General features: G+C 52.2%; 6 protein-coding genes across 6 annotated transcripts; 3 read left to right on the top strand and 3 right to left on the bottom strand.

Moving 5' to 3' along the window:
- Positions 1-2,298: 2,298 nt before the first annotated feature.
- On the top strand, positions 2,299-4,415 carry V2A60_005522 (WD40-repeat-containing domain protein; the record flags this gene model as incomplete). The annotated part of the gene is made up of 2 exons (XM_083256832.1): positions 2,299-2,709; positions 2,766-4,415. 2 exons carry the CDS (start codon positions 2,299-2,301, stop codon positions 4,413-4,415), a joined length of 2,061 nt encoding a protein of 686 aa, XP_083112958.1.
- A 3,045-nt stretch (positions 4,416-7,460) lies between these two features.
- On the top strand, positions 7,461-8,798 carry V2A60_005521 (mitochondrial carrier domain-containing protein; the record flags this gene model as incomplete). Its single annotated transcript, XM_083256831.1, has 3 exons — positions 7,461-7,521; positions 7,612-7,659; positions 7,936-8,798. 3 exons carry the CDS (start codon positions 7,461-7,463, stop codon positions 8,796-8,798), a joined length of 972 nt encoding a protein of 323 aa, XP_083112957.1.
- Positions 8,799-9,373: 575 nt separating this feature from the next.
- Positions 9,374-10,493, bottom strand: V2A60_005520 (twinfilin TWF1; the record flags this gene model as incomplete). The annotated part of the gene is made up of 3 exons (XM_083256830.1): positions 9,374-9,769; positions 9,851-10,425; positions 10,475-10,493. 3 exons carry the CDS (start codon positions 10,491-10,493, stop codon positions 9,374-9,376), a joined length of 990 nt encoding a protein of 329 aa, XP_083112956.1.
- A 484-nt stretch (positions 10,494-10,977) lies between these two features.
- V2A60_005519 (uncharacterized protein) lies at positions 10,978-11,863 on the bottom strand (the record flags this gene model as incomplete). Its single annotated transcript, XM_083256829.1, has 2 exons — positions 10,978-11,608; positions 11,655-11,863. 2 exons carry the CDS (start codon positions 11,861-11,863, stop codon positions 10,978-10,980), a joined length of 840 nt encoding a protein of 279 aa, XP_083112955.1.
- An 878-nt stretch (positions 11,864-12,741) lies between these two features.
- V2A60_005518 (40S ribosomal protein eS7) lies at positions 12,742-13,692 on the top strand (the record flags this gene model as incomplete). The annotated part of the gene is made up of 3 exons (XM_083256828.1): positions 12,742-12,903; positions 13,184-13,266; positions 13,329-13,692. The coding sequence occupies 3 exons, from the start codon at positions 12,742-12,744 to the stop codon at positions 13,690-13,692; spliced, it is 609 nt and encodes a 202-aa protein (XP_083112954.1).
- Positions 13,693-13,913: 221 nt separating this feature from the next.
- V2A60_005517 (dynactin subunit 4) lies at positions 13,914-15,622 on the bottom strand (the record flags this gene model as incomplete). Its single annotated transcript, XM_083256827.1, has 2 exons — positions 13,914-15,270; positions 15,330-15,622. 2 exons carry the CDS (start codon positions 15,620-15,622, stop codon positions 13,914-13,916), a joined length of 1,650 nt encoding a protein of 549 aa, XP_083112953.1.
- Between the last annotated feature and the right edge of the window lie 1,219 nt (positions 15,623-16,841).

Below are 16,841 nucleotides of genomic sequence, written 5' to 3'. Positions count from 1 at the left end.
CCGCCGTTGTAAGCGGTCTCATGTACAGCCTTCTTGGAGAGCCAAGGCTATTCTGATGAGCCAATTTTCTATGAGTTTAGTTATTTTCTATAGATCAAAAGAGGCCATTTTAGTTGTCAAATCGTCTTGTCAACCGTCCGTAAGTAGGTGGCTTATGCGCTCATAGTGCGGGGGAGAAAAGCACAAGCGAGCATCACGGCGGCCTCCTCAGCGAATTAGTGATGACGGGAGATTGATTTTTTGCTAGCTAGTTAGCGTGCTACCGTAGTAGGATCAGACGATCGATTCAAGTGCGAGCCGGATGATGTTACGTTGCGACGGTCTTGGGCGGGGGAGGGGGCATTCAATGAGTCAAATACTGTGACCAGCAAAAAGTGAGTTGTGAAATTGCAAGGGGGATCCTTGGTCAGATCAGTGGCCAATCCCACCACAGAATATGGTCGTAACATTTGTTGCGATCGAGGCGCAGGATATTGTTGCCTATAAAAGAGCAATTCGCCGCATAAAAACACAGCTCAATCAACAGCGAAGATTAAAGTGATAACTAGCTTGCGGGTAGAGTGGAGTGAGATGATGCATGCTTTGCAGCCACATTGAGTGGGTTGCAGCATATTCCCGGGAACTACTTAAGTAACACATATTTCCGTACCTGTTGAAGGCATTAAGCAATTGGGGTAGAAATCTTTCTGGTTTGTTTCCTGCCAAGTCGTGCCGAGTTTGGTGCAAACGATGCACGACAACCAAGCTCGATGAAATTTACTTGCTGCCACTAAGACAACATAATAGCCAGGAATGTGTTTTAACAGGCCATCTGGCAGGTACATCAGAATTCTGTTTTTCATTGATGGTTGATCACTATGGGGGCAACGTCTCAGGAGATGGTTCATACCAGTATGCTCTTTGACGTTCAATCACGGCGCGCAAGCACAGAGGTTATGGAAAGCCCATTCATTGCTGGACTGCATCGGGGCTTCCTCTTCTTGGGCTGTTGTCGAATACACCCTGGCATTGAGTCTAGCAGATCTATTAATAATTGAGCCCATAGTCTCATTAATCACAACGAATACGAATGGCTGTCGTCTCCAGTAGTTCTCATTGGACTGCCCTATGTGCTACCAATGCGACTAAATAAATTAATTGACTTTATCGCCGTGTGAGCATTTAGGAATGCAGATCTAGGCGTAGCCTGATATGTTATCACTAGTATCTGTATTATTGGAAGCCTGTTATTAAGTCGCATTTTCCCAGCGGCTGTTATCTTGACTCAACATCTTTCCATCTTTCGGCATCTAGCAGTGCAAGCAGCGATAAGGAGATGACGATTTAGTCATGACAGTGAGATGAAATTAGATGCATGGAAACATGACAGCTGTGGCTTCGACAAGGTCTCGCAACGGCAAACGTGCACCAACGCTGGGCCAAGGTTTCGTCCCATTACCCTGACGGATACGCCACCGCGGCATGATACACATTCACATTGCGTTACTTATTGGAGGGCCCGGATAGCTGGTTGGAGATGCAGGGACTTGAACCCCGATAGCCGGAAAATTCTAGCGGCTTGGGGAACTGGGCCTGTCTGAGTAATATCACAGAGCGGCTGTCGGACGTGGCACTAACAGATTTGAGTGCGCCTCCCGCGGCCAGCTGTTAGTATCGTGTCGGCCGGTCGGGGCGGAGCGCGGGGCCCTCTGGGTCACGCCAGAGCGATAACGCCATTTTCGCCCCAGAGCACTCAACTCTAATCTCGACGAGCTAGACCAGCCAACTTGGATGCGACCGTCAGCCATCAATCACGCAAGATTCCCCGTCTCGTTTCGCCTCCCTGCCCGTCGCTCGACTCGTCGTATATTGCGAAGCGCGTCGCCCGATCCTTCAGCACTATCTCTCGGAATCTCCCCCTGTCCTGTCTCGCAACTCGCAGCAACGGCGCCCCCTCGTCTCGCGTGCTTTGATACAAAATCTGCCCTTCATTGCGACACTGAGCGAGCGCTAGGATCGGATTCCTGAAGACTTGTTTCAACCTTGATCAGAGGCCCCTGGTCATTTATATTCGACAGGCAGGCATACATACAATACGTCCAACCGCTTGATTGGGGTTCGATCAGGGTTGACGCCATCCCGCGCTGACAATCCGCAACCCTGCCGTCCGCCTTTTGCCTGTCCAACGAGGACGCAGAGCACGCCATTCCACCCTCAACCTGCCTCAGCACCCCCGAAGCAGCCGATGACTGGCCCTGCCCTGCAGCCACGCCATCCTTAAATGATATGGCAGCCCGTCCTCACCGCATCCCCTTCGAAATGACACATGCAACCGATCCTGACGCTGCCCTACTGGCGTCCGCAAGCCCAGACAACAATGTAGCGACCCAACACTACCAACAACAAACCGCTGCTGCGACCTCGACTCACACTCATCACAAATCCCACCCATCTCGAGACAACTGCGATCGAAGACGACCGGCGGAGGAGGATCACTCCCGGCTCAAGAAGATGCCTTCGGCACTGGTCGGTAAGACCGTCAGTCCGTTTCTGAAAGAGCACATCCCCGGAATCTACGCGCCCGTCGGCAAAGACTTTCCCGACGAATCTTTACATAATCCTCCAGTCTCTGTCCCAAGAGATGCCAACACTCGCTTCTGTTACCGCCACCGCCCAGACTCCAAGTGTCGGCGAACAGCAGACGAGACCAAGATGGGCATGATTCAAAGGGTATGTGTTATCGCCATCATCGATCTGGCCTGCTCCCCAAACTAACGTATCTGCAGGATCTCAACAGTCTCTCCGCCGCTGATCAAGAGGCCATTACGCACGTTTGGTCCCTCTTCTCCGCCGCGCCCGCTAAACACCGAGAGCTGATGCTCCAGGGCATCATTACCCAATGCTGTTTCCCACAACTCTCGACCGTCTCCCGCGAAGTACAAGAGCAGCTCAAGATTGACTTTCTGACGGCCCTCCCGACGGAGCTTTCGTACAAAATTCTATGCCACTTGGACACTGTATCACTGTGCAAGGCTGCTCAGGTCAGCCGTCGCTGGCAGAACCTCGCGGACGACGATGTAGTCTGGCACCGGATGTGCGAGCAACATATTGATAGAAAGTGCACCAAGTGCGGTTGGGGCCTGCCGCTGCTGGAAAAGAAGAAACTCAAGGCATGGAGCCGCCACCAGCACACGGCGCATGGCAAGGAAAGCGACTCCGCTCAGACTGCCGGTGAGGTCAACGAGTGCAACAAGCGTCCGCTAGAAGATGAAGACGCCCCTTCGAAGCGGCAGCGTCTCGATGGAACCGGCCCAGCCTCGGCTTCTCTCGAAACAGAGCGCAAGTTCCGCCCATGGAAGGACGTCTACCGTGATCGCTTCAAAGTTGGGTTTAACTGGAAGACGGGCCGCTGCACCATCAAGACCTTCAAGGGCCACGAGAATGGTGTTACGTGCCTTCAGTTTGATCAGAACATCCTAGCCACTGGCTCCTACGACACTACCATCAAGATCTGGAACATTGAGACTGGCGAGGAGCTGCGTACCCTGCGCGGGCACACGGGCGCAGTACGAACTTTACAATTCGACGACAGCAAACTGATTAGCGGCAGTTTTGACAAGACGATCAAGATCTGGAACTGGCAAACTGGAGAGTGTCTGAATACCCTTCAATGTCATACCGACGGCGTGCTATCGGTGCATTTTGACAAGGGCACTCTAGCATCTGGTTCGATTGACAAGACGATCAAAATTCTGTGCTTCGATACGAAGCAAACATTCTATCTACGTGGCCACACTGACTGGGTCAACCATGTCAGACTCGACACTGCGTCTCGTACAGTCTTTTCCGCTTCTGACGACCTATCTGTCAAGTTGTGGGATCTGGACACGAAGCAGTGTATAAAAACCTATCTCGGTCACGTCGGGCAAGTTCAGCAAGTTTTGCTCATGCCTCCCGACTTTGAGCCCGATGAGGTTCCGAGCCAGGACGACAACGACACATCCTCGGTACACAGTGGCCGGAGCGCGACACCGACACCCTCGGCGCAGGTCGATCGATCCGTGTTTGGTCCTGGATTCGAGTCGGACTCACGGCCCCTGCCACCGCGCTACATGCTGACGGGCGGTCTCGACAACACTGTACGTTTGTGGGACATTGCGACGGGCAAATGTATCCGCAGCATGTTTGGCCACGTCGAAGGTATCTGGGGCCTAGTGGGCGACACTTTGCGCGTTGTCACTGGTGCCAATGATTCCATGACCAAGATTTGGGAGCCTCGTTCTGGCAAGTGCGAACGAAGCTTTACTGGTCACGCGGGACCGGTGCAATGCGTTGGCCTCAGTGACAGCCGAATGGCGAGTGGAAGTGAAGACGGCGAGGTGCGTCTCTACAGTTTTGAGGGCGAGGCAACAGAGGAGCGGGGAACGCCCTCGTGACATTTGCACTCGTATGAATACTCTTGTGATGTTTTGTTTTGATGTCCTTTTCGGCGCGCACTTGTCTTTTTTTTTTCTTTTTTTCCTCTTTCTTTTTCCCTATATGGCGTTGGAATGGCATGGCATCTAAGCATTGTTGGTTTATGTAAAAGATACCCCCTGCCTATGAAAAAAAAAACGGAATTGGGTGATTTGGTTTCTGCTTGGCAATCTCGACATGGCGGGCAAGGTACAAAACATGAAAAATAACTGGACAACGTGTTTGGAGGATTGGTGTTTTTGAGATGTACCTTTTTTTTTTTTTGGTCCTGCTATCGGAAACAAACGGAGTACAGAAAAGATCAGAGGCATGGGTGCCTCGAAAAAAACGCGTGTGCGAAGAAACGGATGATGATAGATTATTGCTCAAGTACTGGCGCAAGCCGAAAGACGTTTGGCTCTTTGATCCATAGATATGATTATATATGTAATGCGATGCCTCGTCACTTTCACATGCGACCGAATTCAGAGTGTACTAATTCATGTCTTTTAGTGGCCGATGGCCGACCGTGGCGTCTGAGTCGCGTGTCCAGCCCAGTAGCAAAGCAACGGGAACGTTTTGGGGTCCCCCCCCCCCCCCCTTCTCTTTCGCTACTGGAAATTTCGTCAGCCTCATATGGATTGGTCTGGCACGAATAGAAGAGAAAGAGGGACGGAGGGAGACAGAGAGAAAAGAAAGAAAGAAAGAAAGAAAGAAAGGATAGAAGCCATGGCATTCATGAGGCGGGCGCACTCTGGCTGGCTCACAAGAAGCAGGGCGGCGATAGCGCCCCGGAATCCGGTCGGAGCTCCGCTGAAACCGGAGTTTTCAGAGCGGCGGCGCCTCGGGATGGGGTGTGGGCGCGCTAATCAGTACTTACCAGTAAGGTATTCTTTGTGGGGGGTGGGACTTGTTGATGCACCAAAGAGGTTTCTCTTCCTTTTGGGCCTGCAAGTACTGTATGTCAGTTGTTATTTTTTGTTACAAGCTCCTTGCTCACTCTGTCTCTCACCCGAGGTTAAGAGATGGGACAAAGCGGGCAAAGACTGATTTCAGTTTCGGACAGGAAAGAAAAATGCAAAGAACTTGGGTCACCGGTTCACTCTTGGAAAATCTACTTGTTTTACTCGTCTTTCCATAGCGGGGCCCCCCCCCCCCCCCCCCCCTCTCCAATGCCTCGGCAAAAGCTAGCTCAGCCCTCCAAAGCACGACTTCTTTGTTCACCTTTTGTTACCTTTTTTTGTTTTCCCCCACGGGGCAAGAGAGTCACAAAAACGGACTTTATAGTTTAAGACCAAGATGGCGCGCCTCAGTTGCGTAGATTAGCGTGCGTGCATCGGAACGGCTCGGACGTCTTGTCCTCTTGCTCTATACTAGGTCGTTGAGCCAGGTACCAGTAGTGGTGTAAAGTTACTCGATGAAAAGGGTCCTGTCGGAATGCCATGGGATTTGGGGCAGTCTCGTGGACAACATCGCCAAGGAAAAAAAAAAAAGGTCATGGAGATGGGTTTCAGTGGTAGTAATAAAGAAAGCACCCCCCCTCCGGCTCCCCTGTATTGCTCAGCCTAATATGTAGAGCGAAGATGTCGGGTTCATATTGCTGTGTCAAGCGCGCCGACATGGAGTCGACAAAGTCTCTACGCAGCGCCGACCCCGGCAATCAATGCTACGAAGCTACAAATCAATTGACTGATGAACCACTTTGCATTGGCAACAGGGGATGAACACTTTTCTCTGCCTTGCAAGTGTGACGTTGAAACAAAAAGACAAAAAAGATGCGCCCATCACACCGATAAAACTAAAGTACACGATTAGGCGCCGCCTCTCTAAATCTGATGGTAAAAACCCCTTGGCGCCGCGCCGGGGGGAGCCTGGGATGAGGTGCCGTTGTAGTAAGCCCTCAGCAAACTGTGGAGAGGGTGAGGTGATGAAGATGATGCTCGGTGCATTGGTGAATCTGACTGACTGGGCAACTAATGTGCGGTGGTGAGATGTGGGCAGGTCTGTATCATCATCATGTAACAAGTCTCCAAAATTGAAAGACGCCTTTCCGTTTTTTTTTTTTTTGCTGGGGTTTTCTCGAAAATAAATCATCCAATCATTCCGAGCGGAAGAAGACGAACCAAAATCGGGAACCCAACTGCTCAGAAGAGAAAAGAGAGAGCGCAAGTTTCCTTTGCCAGAGAGCCGAGCGAGTAAGTAAGTACTGGTAGCCCTTTGGTCCGACCCGGTCGCGCCCGTTCTTTTTTTCTCCCCCGGAACGAGGACAAAGGGAAATACGGGTGAGTGAGAGCCAATGCGGCTCAAGAGAATTCCAACAGCCAGAAAAAAAAATCCACCCGTAACTACTGAGAATCACACGCCCCCCGGTAACTCTTTCCGACCGCAACCATACACATCCTCCCACACGCCCCCATGACAAGACAGAGAGCAGCCAACTGGTGGGGAGGGCAAAAAGCCGGGGTTTTCTTTCCCCCTCCCTTACGCCATAGTTTGCCTTTTGGCCGCTGGCGGGGAGGAACCAAGAATCATATGCTAAAAGTAGCTCGGGGGAGGGGCGTGTGTAGTCCGGCGCTGGAGCTGCATGTGCTCCCAGGTCAAAGCTATCGGACAGCCGTGACTGTACCTTTTTTTTTGGTCGGAGCCGGCTATCGTTGCAACTCTCTTCTTCTTCTTATTTTGCTTCCTTTCAATTCTCTTTCCTTGAACAACTTCCTAGCTGTCGTGTCCTCCATCTCCACTCTACTGGTGTTGCGAAGAGAGAAGAAACAAACGTTGTCTTGTCTTGTTCACACTTATTAACCTCTCTGTTGTCTCTCTCTCGGCTTCCTCTCGTGCAAAGGCCCCGGCTTCTTCCTCCCCCTTTGGGCGCCGCTCCAGTGTCATCTTTCTCTCGTCGCACTCTGAAGGGGAATTGAGTCGCCTGTGCCTTTTGCAGCGTCTTTCGAACATTTCGCGCAGAGAGTGCGGTTTCTTGCTCCCCCTTTGCGACATCTTCCGTACCACCCTCGTCCAATTCTACAACAATGCCGAGTCAAGCCGCCGACGGCAAGAAGAAGCCGCCCACGGCGGCCGTCAACCTGATTGGTACGTTTCCACTGCGCGCTGCAGAGTGACAACTGAAGCGAAACAAGAAAAAAAATTCCAATTGAGACTAACATGGCATATTTTTCACAGCTGGTGGCTCTGCCGGCATGATGGAGGCCCTCGTGTGTCATCCCCTCGGTAAGTCTTGGGAAAACAAGTTCACCCGCGCGGAGAGCAAGGCTCCCCACAAGTTGGCAACCCCCGATCGCGGGGGGCCGCGGCACAAAAACGGGCAGTGACGTACCCTGGCCATCAAGTACACGGAAGCAAGCTTCAATTTGGGGGCCTCTACCTCTCTGCCTCTCTCTCTCTCTCTTTCTCCTCCTGTCGCTGCTTGCAACACGGAAAAAGAAGACGCGCGCCAAAACCCAAAAAGAAAAAAAAAAAAAAAAGGCCTTTGCTAACATGTGCCAGATACCATCAAGGTCCGCATGCAGCTCTCGCGCCGCGCCCGCGCCCCCGGCGCCCCCCGGCGCGGCTTCGTCCGCACCGGCATCGAGATTGTGCAAAAGGAGACGCCGCTGGCGCTGTACAAGGGTCTCGGCGCGGTGCTGACGGGCATCGTGCCCAAGATGGCCATCCGCTTCACCTCGTTCGAGTGGTACAAGCAGCTGCTCGCCGACAAGCGGACGGGCGTCGTCTCGGGCCAGGGCATCTTCCTCGCCGGCCTCGCCGCCGGCGTCACCGAGGCCGTCGCCGTCGTCACCCCCATGGAGGTCATCAAGATCCGCCTGCAGGCGCAGAGCCACTCCATGGCCGACCCGCTCGACGTGCCCAAGTACCGCAACGCCGCCCACGCCCTCTACACCGTCGTCAAGGAGGAAGGGTTCGGCGCCCTCTACCGCGGCGTCTCCCTCACCGCCCTCCGCCAGGGCACCAACCAGGCCGTCAACTTCACCGCCTACTCCTACTTCAAGCGCTGGCTGCTCGACTTCCAGCCCGAGTTCGAGGGCAAGAACCTGCCCTCCTGGCAGACCACCTTCATCGGCCTCGTCTCCGGCGCCATGGGCCCCCTCAGCAACGCCCCCATCGACACCATCAAGACGCGCCTCCAAAAGGCGCCCGCCCGCCCCGGCGTCAGCGCCTGGGTCCGCATCACCCAGATCGCCGCCGACATGTTCAAGCAGGAGGGCGTCCACGCCTTCTACAAGGGCATCACCCCCCGCATCATGCGCGTCGCCCCCGGCCAGGCCGTCACCTTCACCGTCTACGAGTTCCTCAGGGAGCGTCTCGAGAAGAGCAACCTCGCCTTTGTCGGCGGCACCTTTGAGGAGTAGGCTAGAGACAAGAAACAACACGGGCATACCGCGCTCTTGCGAAAAATTGCCAACGCACAGGAATCTGACATTTCTTCCTATGACTTGCACAAAGAAATTCAACACACAACTCGCGGTACATCGGAACAACATGAACTCTTCTTGTTTATATACCCTGTCACGAGGACTTGTGGGTTTCTTTTGATTTTGATTCGTGTTTTTTTTTCTCATTTACTATACAATTGTTGATATAATTGTTACAAAGTATAGATCATCCTGTTTCGGTTTATTTCCTTATTGTTCGGTTAGACGCATCATTTGGTCGGTTTTTTCTACAACACAAAGGGGTGAACGTAGCTATGAGCTCGACTAGCTTCAAAGCACAAGAATTGGCAGAGCGGCAGGCAACTGGACAGATAGTGCCAGCCATGGCAATACTCATCTTGTCATGTATTGCCGCTATGCTTGTCGAATCTTTTTAAATTTTGAAAATGGAATAAAGCTGAGAAAAAAAACTTCAAATCGTTAAACATCTTGGTGTACGTCTATAAATGCAGATGCCTTTTATGCCTGTCTTGCATTCATCCCTGCTTGTCTCACCGACCTGGTCGCTTCGGTCGGCTGAATCCTTGCCTCGCCGTTGGCTTCGGGTGCAAGTCGTCCATGACGAGCTGCTCCGTCACCTCGTTCGTCTCCTCCACCTCAAACTTCTTCTCGATCGTGAGGCCGGCCTCCTGGTCCGCAATGGTCAGCACCGCCCGCTTCATGAGGGGATACATCATCCGGTTCTTTATCGACTTGGCACCGGCAGACGCTGGGCATGTGTAGAAGAAGAGCAGCGGGCTCTGCTCCTCTCCGTTGTGCGTGTGTTTGTAGCGGTAAAAAGTGAACCGCGGTTCGGTGCTAGAGATTGCTTGCGATAGGTCGGCAACGGTACCAGGAGTTGGCGACTCGGGGACAAGTTCGACAGCTTCGGTGGAGGGATTGATTTTCTAACCTGTCAGTATCATGCTCCTCTCGCTGCCTGGGCACCCTTGCCATGATCAACAACCTCGCTGCTCTCCCAAACTTACCAGCATAGTAACAACTCGGCTGCCCTGCATGTCCTTCAAGGCACTAATAGCCTCCTCGGAAACGGGCATTGCGAGACTCTTGCTCAAGTGGATTTCCCGTGTCCCAGTTCCCGCACCAGCCTCCTGTTCTGCGCGCTTCACCTCGCCCAGTGTCCGCTCCTCTTCCGTCAGGGGCGCCTCGAGTTGCGCATGGGCATCTGCCTTCTTGAAGCCAGCCTCGGTAAATTCATCGGGCGTCGTGAAGAAGAGACTCTCGCGAAAATGTTCGAGCCCCAACTCGCGAGTCAGTGTCAGTCTTGTAGATGCAAACAGCATCTTCTGCCGCACCGGCGCGGCGTCAGGTACGTAGGAGATTGCCGCCAGTTTCGGCGCCACGTCGTATCGTCGAATGATGACGTACAGTGCTGCGTTGGGCTTGATGTGCGACTGTAGCGAGTTCAGGTCGCCCGAAAACGACGACGTCGACGCTATGCTAGCAATCGGGACCAGTGACTCTTTTTCGATGCTGACCAGCAGAGCAAAGGTGGACGAAGCCGACAGCAACGAGCCAAACTGCTCGTGCAGCTCTTGCGAAGCTGCATAATGTCAGGGATCCGACCTCTCCGCAAGGTCGTCAATACATACCAGCAATTCCTGACTGCATTTTGCACAGTCTCAATGGCTTGCAATACTATGCTTACAAGATGGCCTCCGACTTGTACTTGTCAGCTTGATAGTTACCTAGCAACCTAGGTACGAGGCGGGGTTCGTTCCAACGTCACTACGCCCCGCTTTGCAGAGAGCTTCACAATGGCCGTACCCTGGACTTGCAATCTACGGCTTGGCATATCAGAAAGGCGCGGAAAGTATTGAATGAAATAGAAATACACGGAAGCAAAATGTAAACTTCGGTATTAGTCACATGAATTGACATGTGGGGAGGATTGTATAATCCAGCTATAGTTACAATCAAGTAATTAAGAATCTTTGTAAGATATTCCCGCCACCATTACAACCATCACGAATACCTGCGAATAAGTTGCGTCTTAAGCTAATTCCTGTCAAAAAATGGGACCTAAAACAAACGAATGGAAATATGACGTAGCTAAACTCGGCCCCAATAAATGTATGAAGTATCCCCCAGGCTTTCACATTATCATAACCGCAATAAGCGCAAGACCGCCAATGGAGGAGAGTGAAGGCAGACAGACAGGGGCAGAGTCAGACCCTGGCACCTGAGAGGGGATCGGCGACTCTCCGTAGGGCTTATTGGTGGGTGCTGCTTTGGTTGCAAGAGTAGTCTCGTACTGCGGTATAGCGGGTGCCGATGTTGCGGATTGCGATGCACTGGCTTCGACGGCATCTACCGATGAAGTCTCATAGGCCTGAGGCTCTGGAGCCTGCCCCTTGGGAGTTTGATACGGTAATGGTTGGTCTGGTGGGCAAGGCTCGGAAGACTGGGTAGAGGCAGACTGTGAAACGGGTAGAGCAGTGGACTGGCTCTGTGGCTCAGGTGCTGGCCCAACAGGGGTCACCAACTGTGAGCTGACCGGGGCAGCTGTTGAGACTGGCGAAGACACCTCCGTAGTCTCTGAATTAGGGGCGGCCGTATACTGCTCAAGAACTGGCTCCTTTCCGTAGACGTTTGCAATACCGGGGTTGTCTTGTGGGCACGAATTGCCGCAGCAGCCCAGAAGCGGGTTGTTATCGCAAGCGTGGTCACACATGCCTTCGTCCTGAGGTGTGATGGCAGATAGATCATGTCCGCAACGGCATTCCCTGATGGAGTTAGATTTGACGAGGAATGAACGTGTGGAAAGCATACTCATTCAAAAGGGCAGCAACCTCGAAACCTTCGCACGCCTTCTGGCAAGCCTCGGGAGTAACACATCCATCAGGAAAAACGATAGGAGCCCCAAAGCAGGAAAGGTCAATGGAGGAGCAGCCAATGTAGTGAAATCCCGGAATACTGTGAGGGTTCTGGGCAAACGCCCCAAGGACCCAAGAAATGACAAGAATGGTGATAGCGGCCATAGTGAACGTATGAACGGAGTGGCAGTAGGAGAGATTAATGAACCAAAATGTTGGGAGCACGACGAACTTGTCCCAAATGAGATGCGGAATCAGGATTAATTATCACTGAGTGTGTAGGAGAAGAAGAGAAAAAAATCCGAAGAGATGGTTAAAAAATCTCTATGTGAGTGCATAATTGGCACCTGCCTTGCCAGCTGGCAGCCAAACGAACGGCCGACCCAAACAGCTGGCAACCTGTTCCTGCCATGTACTCGTGTGGTAAGAATACATGTGATGCTATCCTATGGCTGGATTTATCGAGAGATAGGGTACAGAAAGCTGCCCTTGAAAAGCGAATCGATGTTTAAGTACTATTCGCTGATACCTCCTCTGACTGTCCTCGACTTAGACGTGTGCTCGAGGCTAGTATCTACGAGGCGTGCTTGCAAACGGGGCCACTTCCGTCATATTTGACCCCTTGCCAGTGGAAAAGAAAAAAACAAAACCACAACCCATGTTGAAAGTGATGAATATCGTGTAATATATGAGAAAATATACTATGACTACGCATTAATCGCAGAGTTCTTCTTAATTTCACTACGCGATGGGCCAAGGTGGCTAATTATTTGCTAGAAATCAACAGTACTGAGTGCAATTGCGTACATGGTTTGCCCCACATAAGCCAAAAGAGGTAATCGTTAAATGAGACTAGCGGGCCATGCTGTCGGCTATGGATGCACGTGACAACGCACATTACGCTGCAAGAAAAATATTATGGCCCACATACAGTCAGGGCAAGCGAGCCCCAATTTACAGACCACTCCCAATTGCGCAAAACTTATACTCACGATTTGTCCCGACTCCCATCATCGCAATTCGTTGAGCATCAAACCGTCAAGATGAGCGCCCAGGCCCAGAACAAGATCGCCCCCAACAGCCCTTCGAGGCAGAACCCCTCTGAGCTCGAGCAGTCCATTGCTCAGGCTCTCTACGATCTCGAGAGCAACACTGCCGACCTCAAGGCTGCCCTCCGCCCTCTGCAGATCGTCTCTGCCCGTGAGGTGAGATATACTTGAAAAAAAAAGTGCTAGACCGGCCACAGACTTTTTCGAAATCCTGTTCCCCCAAAGGCGATACGATGGTAGCAACGAGCGTACTTCCGCGAGCGAAACTCCAACACTGATCTTGCAAGAATGGAAATTTCTTGGTTCATGGCTTTCGTAAATGGGATTTCGCGCGGCGTCACCGACAGTCGATTGGCTTTTTCGCGGAACAGGACGGGAAGCGGTCCAAGGCATTGCGTCCTGGAGCTCGCATGCTGACTTGTGGTCTTTTTATTAGATCGAGGTTGGCCACGGCAAGAAGGCTATTGTCATCTTTGTCCCCGTCCCTTCTCTGCAGGGCTTCCACCGCGTCCAGCAGCGGTAAGCATTTGAACCGAACCACGGTCTTGAGAAGCTGCCAGAGTACTAACTATTACCCGCAGTCTGACCCGTGAGCTCGAGAAGAAGTTCTCCGACCGCCACGTCCTGATCCTCGCCTCGCGCCGCATTCTCCCCCGCCCCAAGCGCTCCGCTCGCTCTCGCAACACTCAGAAGCAGAAGCGTCCCCGCTCCCGCACTCTGACCGCCGTCCACGACGCCATCCTTGCCGATCTTTGCTACCCCGTCGAGATTGTTGGCAAGCGTGTCCGCACCAAGGAGGACGGCAGCAAGCTCCTCAAGGTCATCCTCGATGAGAAGGAGCGCGCTGGCGTTGACTACCGCGTCGACACCTACGCCGAGGTCTACCGCCGCCTCACTGGCCGCAACGTCAGCTTCGAGTTCCCCCAGACCGCTGCCGAATACTAAGCAGTTGATCGCCTCGAACAAAAAAAATTAAATTGAGATGATTACGGTTTTGGTTGGAATGTGCCATTTAGCATTGATGGTTGGTCAAAAGGGCTTGGCGTCTTGCGAAAAGTAGCTATCCTAATGATATACGCTACATGATTTTTGATCATTCAATCGATCCTATCCTCTTATTACCAATGTGACTATCGGGTATCTAGAAATGTAACATGTTTCTCCCACTACTCCTGTGCAATCTTGCCCACCCCAAGTACACACCAGTACGCCAGCTCTCGCTTCTCCCGCCCGTCCCGTTCCTTGCCCAGTGGCGTGCCCATGTCGTTTTGCCCGTCGGATTCCCACTCCATCCTCACGAACATGGGGATTTCGAGGATATCCTCGCCGTCCTTGAGCGGCAATTTGCTGGGGTCACTGACCAGAGAGGCTGGGACAACTTCGAGTATTATGCTTACCCAGTTACGGCCTCTTTCCCAAATCTTGCCCACCTCGACTTGATTAGAACCGTCGTTGCGTTCCCTGCCATCATCCTTGAGCGCATCGTCCCACATGTCGGTGTTGGCGTCGATTTCAAACTGTGGGCAGAGCACAGTGACTATGCTAGCAAATCTGCCTGGAGTGACATTCGGGGTTGCCAAGGAGACCTTGATGCTCTCGAATAGCGGATTTTTGAATGTGAGAATGTATTGGCACGGCCGCAAGGGTTTCAGAGGACCTTCTTGAGACAAGCCAGGACGATAAGTGACGGGGATCGGGTTTGCTGTTGGCTGTAGTGGCCGTATCGTGATGGTCGGAATGTATGATCTTGCGACCAGCCGGATTTTGTACCTCGTAGAAGTTACTTTATTTTCTGGCTTTGAGAGAATATGCCTGCAGGCCGGACATCGCTTTGAACGCTTGGTGCGCAGCAAATAAGGAATTGGACGTAACTCGTCCTGGAAGCGAACACCTTCCGACTGATTCTCCCTTTGCTCGCTTCCAACAGTACAGTCCCAGCCGCCGGTGGTCAGCTTTTTGATGGATGTAGAGTCATTGAGCTGAGCTAGCTTGAGACCTTCATCAGTATTTAAAGCTTCGCGCATAACATACGGCACACCCTGCTGCGACTTTTGCCCTCCACGACCTGTATACAGCGACATGATTCGCGACAAGGCCGCAGGAGAAGAAAAGCCGCCATCATGTGTTGATAAACCACTAAGAGCCGATCCTACATCTGCCAACTGTGATTGATAGAATGACCTCAAATTTGCGAATTGCAAATCGGCATCAACTAGGTCGTCCGGAAGCGGAGTGTCGTCATGCGTCTCTTTGCGACGCTCTTTGACTTCCTTGGCGGTTATCTTTGGTTCGCCGCCATTGTTAACTCGCGATAGTTGAGAGTGTATGCCACTGTGGCGGTCGAACTCGATACCGATCTCGCATGAGGACCAGTTGCAATATTGGCAGATGAGTGCAAACGGGCCGGTGCTAGTGCTCGATGCACCGTCAGGCCCGAGCAGCTTTGTTTCAGCAGCATTTGGAACAGCGACAACCTGTACAGGGCCAACGCAGTTTGGACATTGATAACAGCTCCGTGTGCATCTATCGGCTAGTGGTCAGTCTCACCAGAGCAGATGCGGCAGTGGCGAACATGTATGTACCTATTACCCTCGCTCCGGAGGTTGCTACTGGGGACCTCGAAGAGGCAGTTTGGGCAGAAATATGTGACTGTTTCCTCTGTCACACAGCGCGGACACCGGATTTGCTGACAGTCCTCGCAGTAAAGCAGATATTCAAGGGGATATAGACTATAGCTTGATCGAGGAGCTCGTGGGTCAAATGTGCGCTCGTCGTCCTCGGGAATATCGGCGGTCGGCGAGCCTTTGCTGGCATCAGCTGGAGGCTGATCGGAGCATGAGCATTGAATATACGTATACGGGGTCGTTGTCGCCATTCTAGAGCCCCATGCCGACTGAGGGCATCATAATCCAGGTGTGATCTACGAAGACGAATGCAGCTCGCGACCTAGGAGACGTGACTGGAACTTGGCCCCACTCTGTCGAGCTCGGTGAACTTCTCGGTCAGTTCAAAGCTCCCGACATGTGTATTCCATCGACTGCAAGCCGATGATTCTCAATATAATTGAACCAGAGTTCCTGAATAATACCTTTGTACGATGTATATGTCTCTGATAACGGCGGATGCCATTCATTGAGTGAATGCTATACCATTGGAACCAATCCGTCAGCCACGTCGCGAGCAAGTCTGGCTGGAGGAATGCACTATTCATTGATTAAGCCTTGCATGACGAGTCCGATCTCTTACCTTTTCGACTAGCGTCAAGTCCCAAGACAGTCTCGAAACGAGGCGTACATTCTACCGGTATTGCTCCATTGCAATGCTGTCGTCCCCCGCAGCCGACAAGACGCGGTGAGTTGCGGAGAAGATGCGTGTCACCGCATCTGAAATCTGTAGGCGGTGCGTGCGTGGACAAGAGAAAAAAAAGTAAATTCTAACGTCTGTGAATCACGGCTGAGGTAGATACCGATCTAGTGATGATGATTTGACACTCCCATATTGCCAGCACACGGACACGTCAGCCATTGGGCATCGATGAAGCAACTGGATCGTCCGCTACTGCCCCTGTGCAACGAAAGTTTAACACTGACATCGGAAACATTGGGACACTTCAACAACAGCAGGACCCCCTTACTCCTTTTTGGACTCCACGACCTTGAACGATGCACCCAGGATCGCAGCATTAGGCACGTGAATTGCCTCAGCCTGTTCCGCTAACAGAAACAGGATACGAGCAAAATAAGGTATCGCTTTCGCCGTTTTCGCTAAAGCGGCATGGTATCAGACAATCTCTACGCCGTCTCAAATAGCGAAGCATAAGCATCGTGCATGCTGCTTTTCTTCGCCATAGAGAATGGTACTGCTGTTTCTAAAGATAGCGCCACTGAAGGCTGCATCCGCCAGCAAGGGATGGCAGACAGAAGAGGGTGTGGCACTGGCACACAGTAGTACTCACTGCTCAGTACTGAGTAGTGCTGCAGATGTGCAGCCATGCAGCCATGCAGACGTGCAGTGAACTGCATGCGGATTCAGCTATATCATAGGTGATGCATTCGGTTGTTGTGGCAAAAGTTGCCTTGACGCATGAATATTGT

The sequence above is a fragment of the Cordyceps javanica genome, chromosome 3 (assembly GCF_051103115.1).
Source record: "Cordyceps javanica chromosome 3, complete sequence".
In the NCBI taxonomy this organism is placed as follows: Eukaryota; Fungi; Ascomycota; class Sordariomycetes; order Hypocreales; family Cordycipitaceae; genus Cordyceps; species Cordyceps javanica.
The sequence above is the reverse complement of the archived record's forward strand: the minus strand, read 5'-3'. Positions and strand labels throughout refer to the sequence as shown.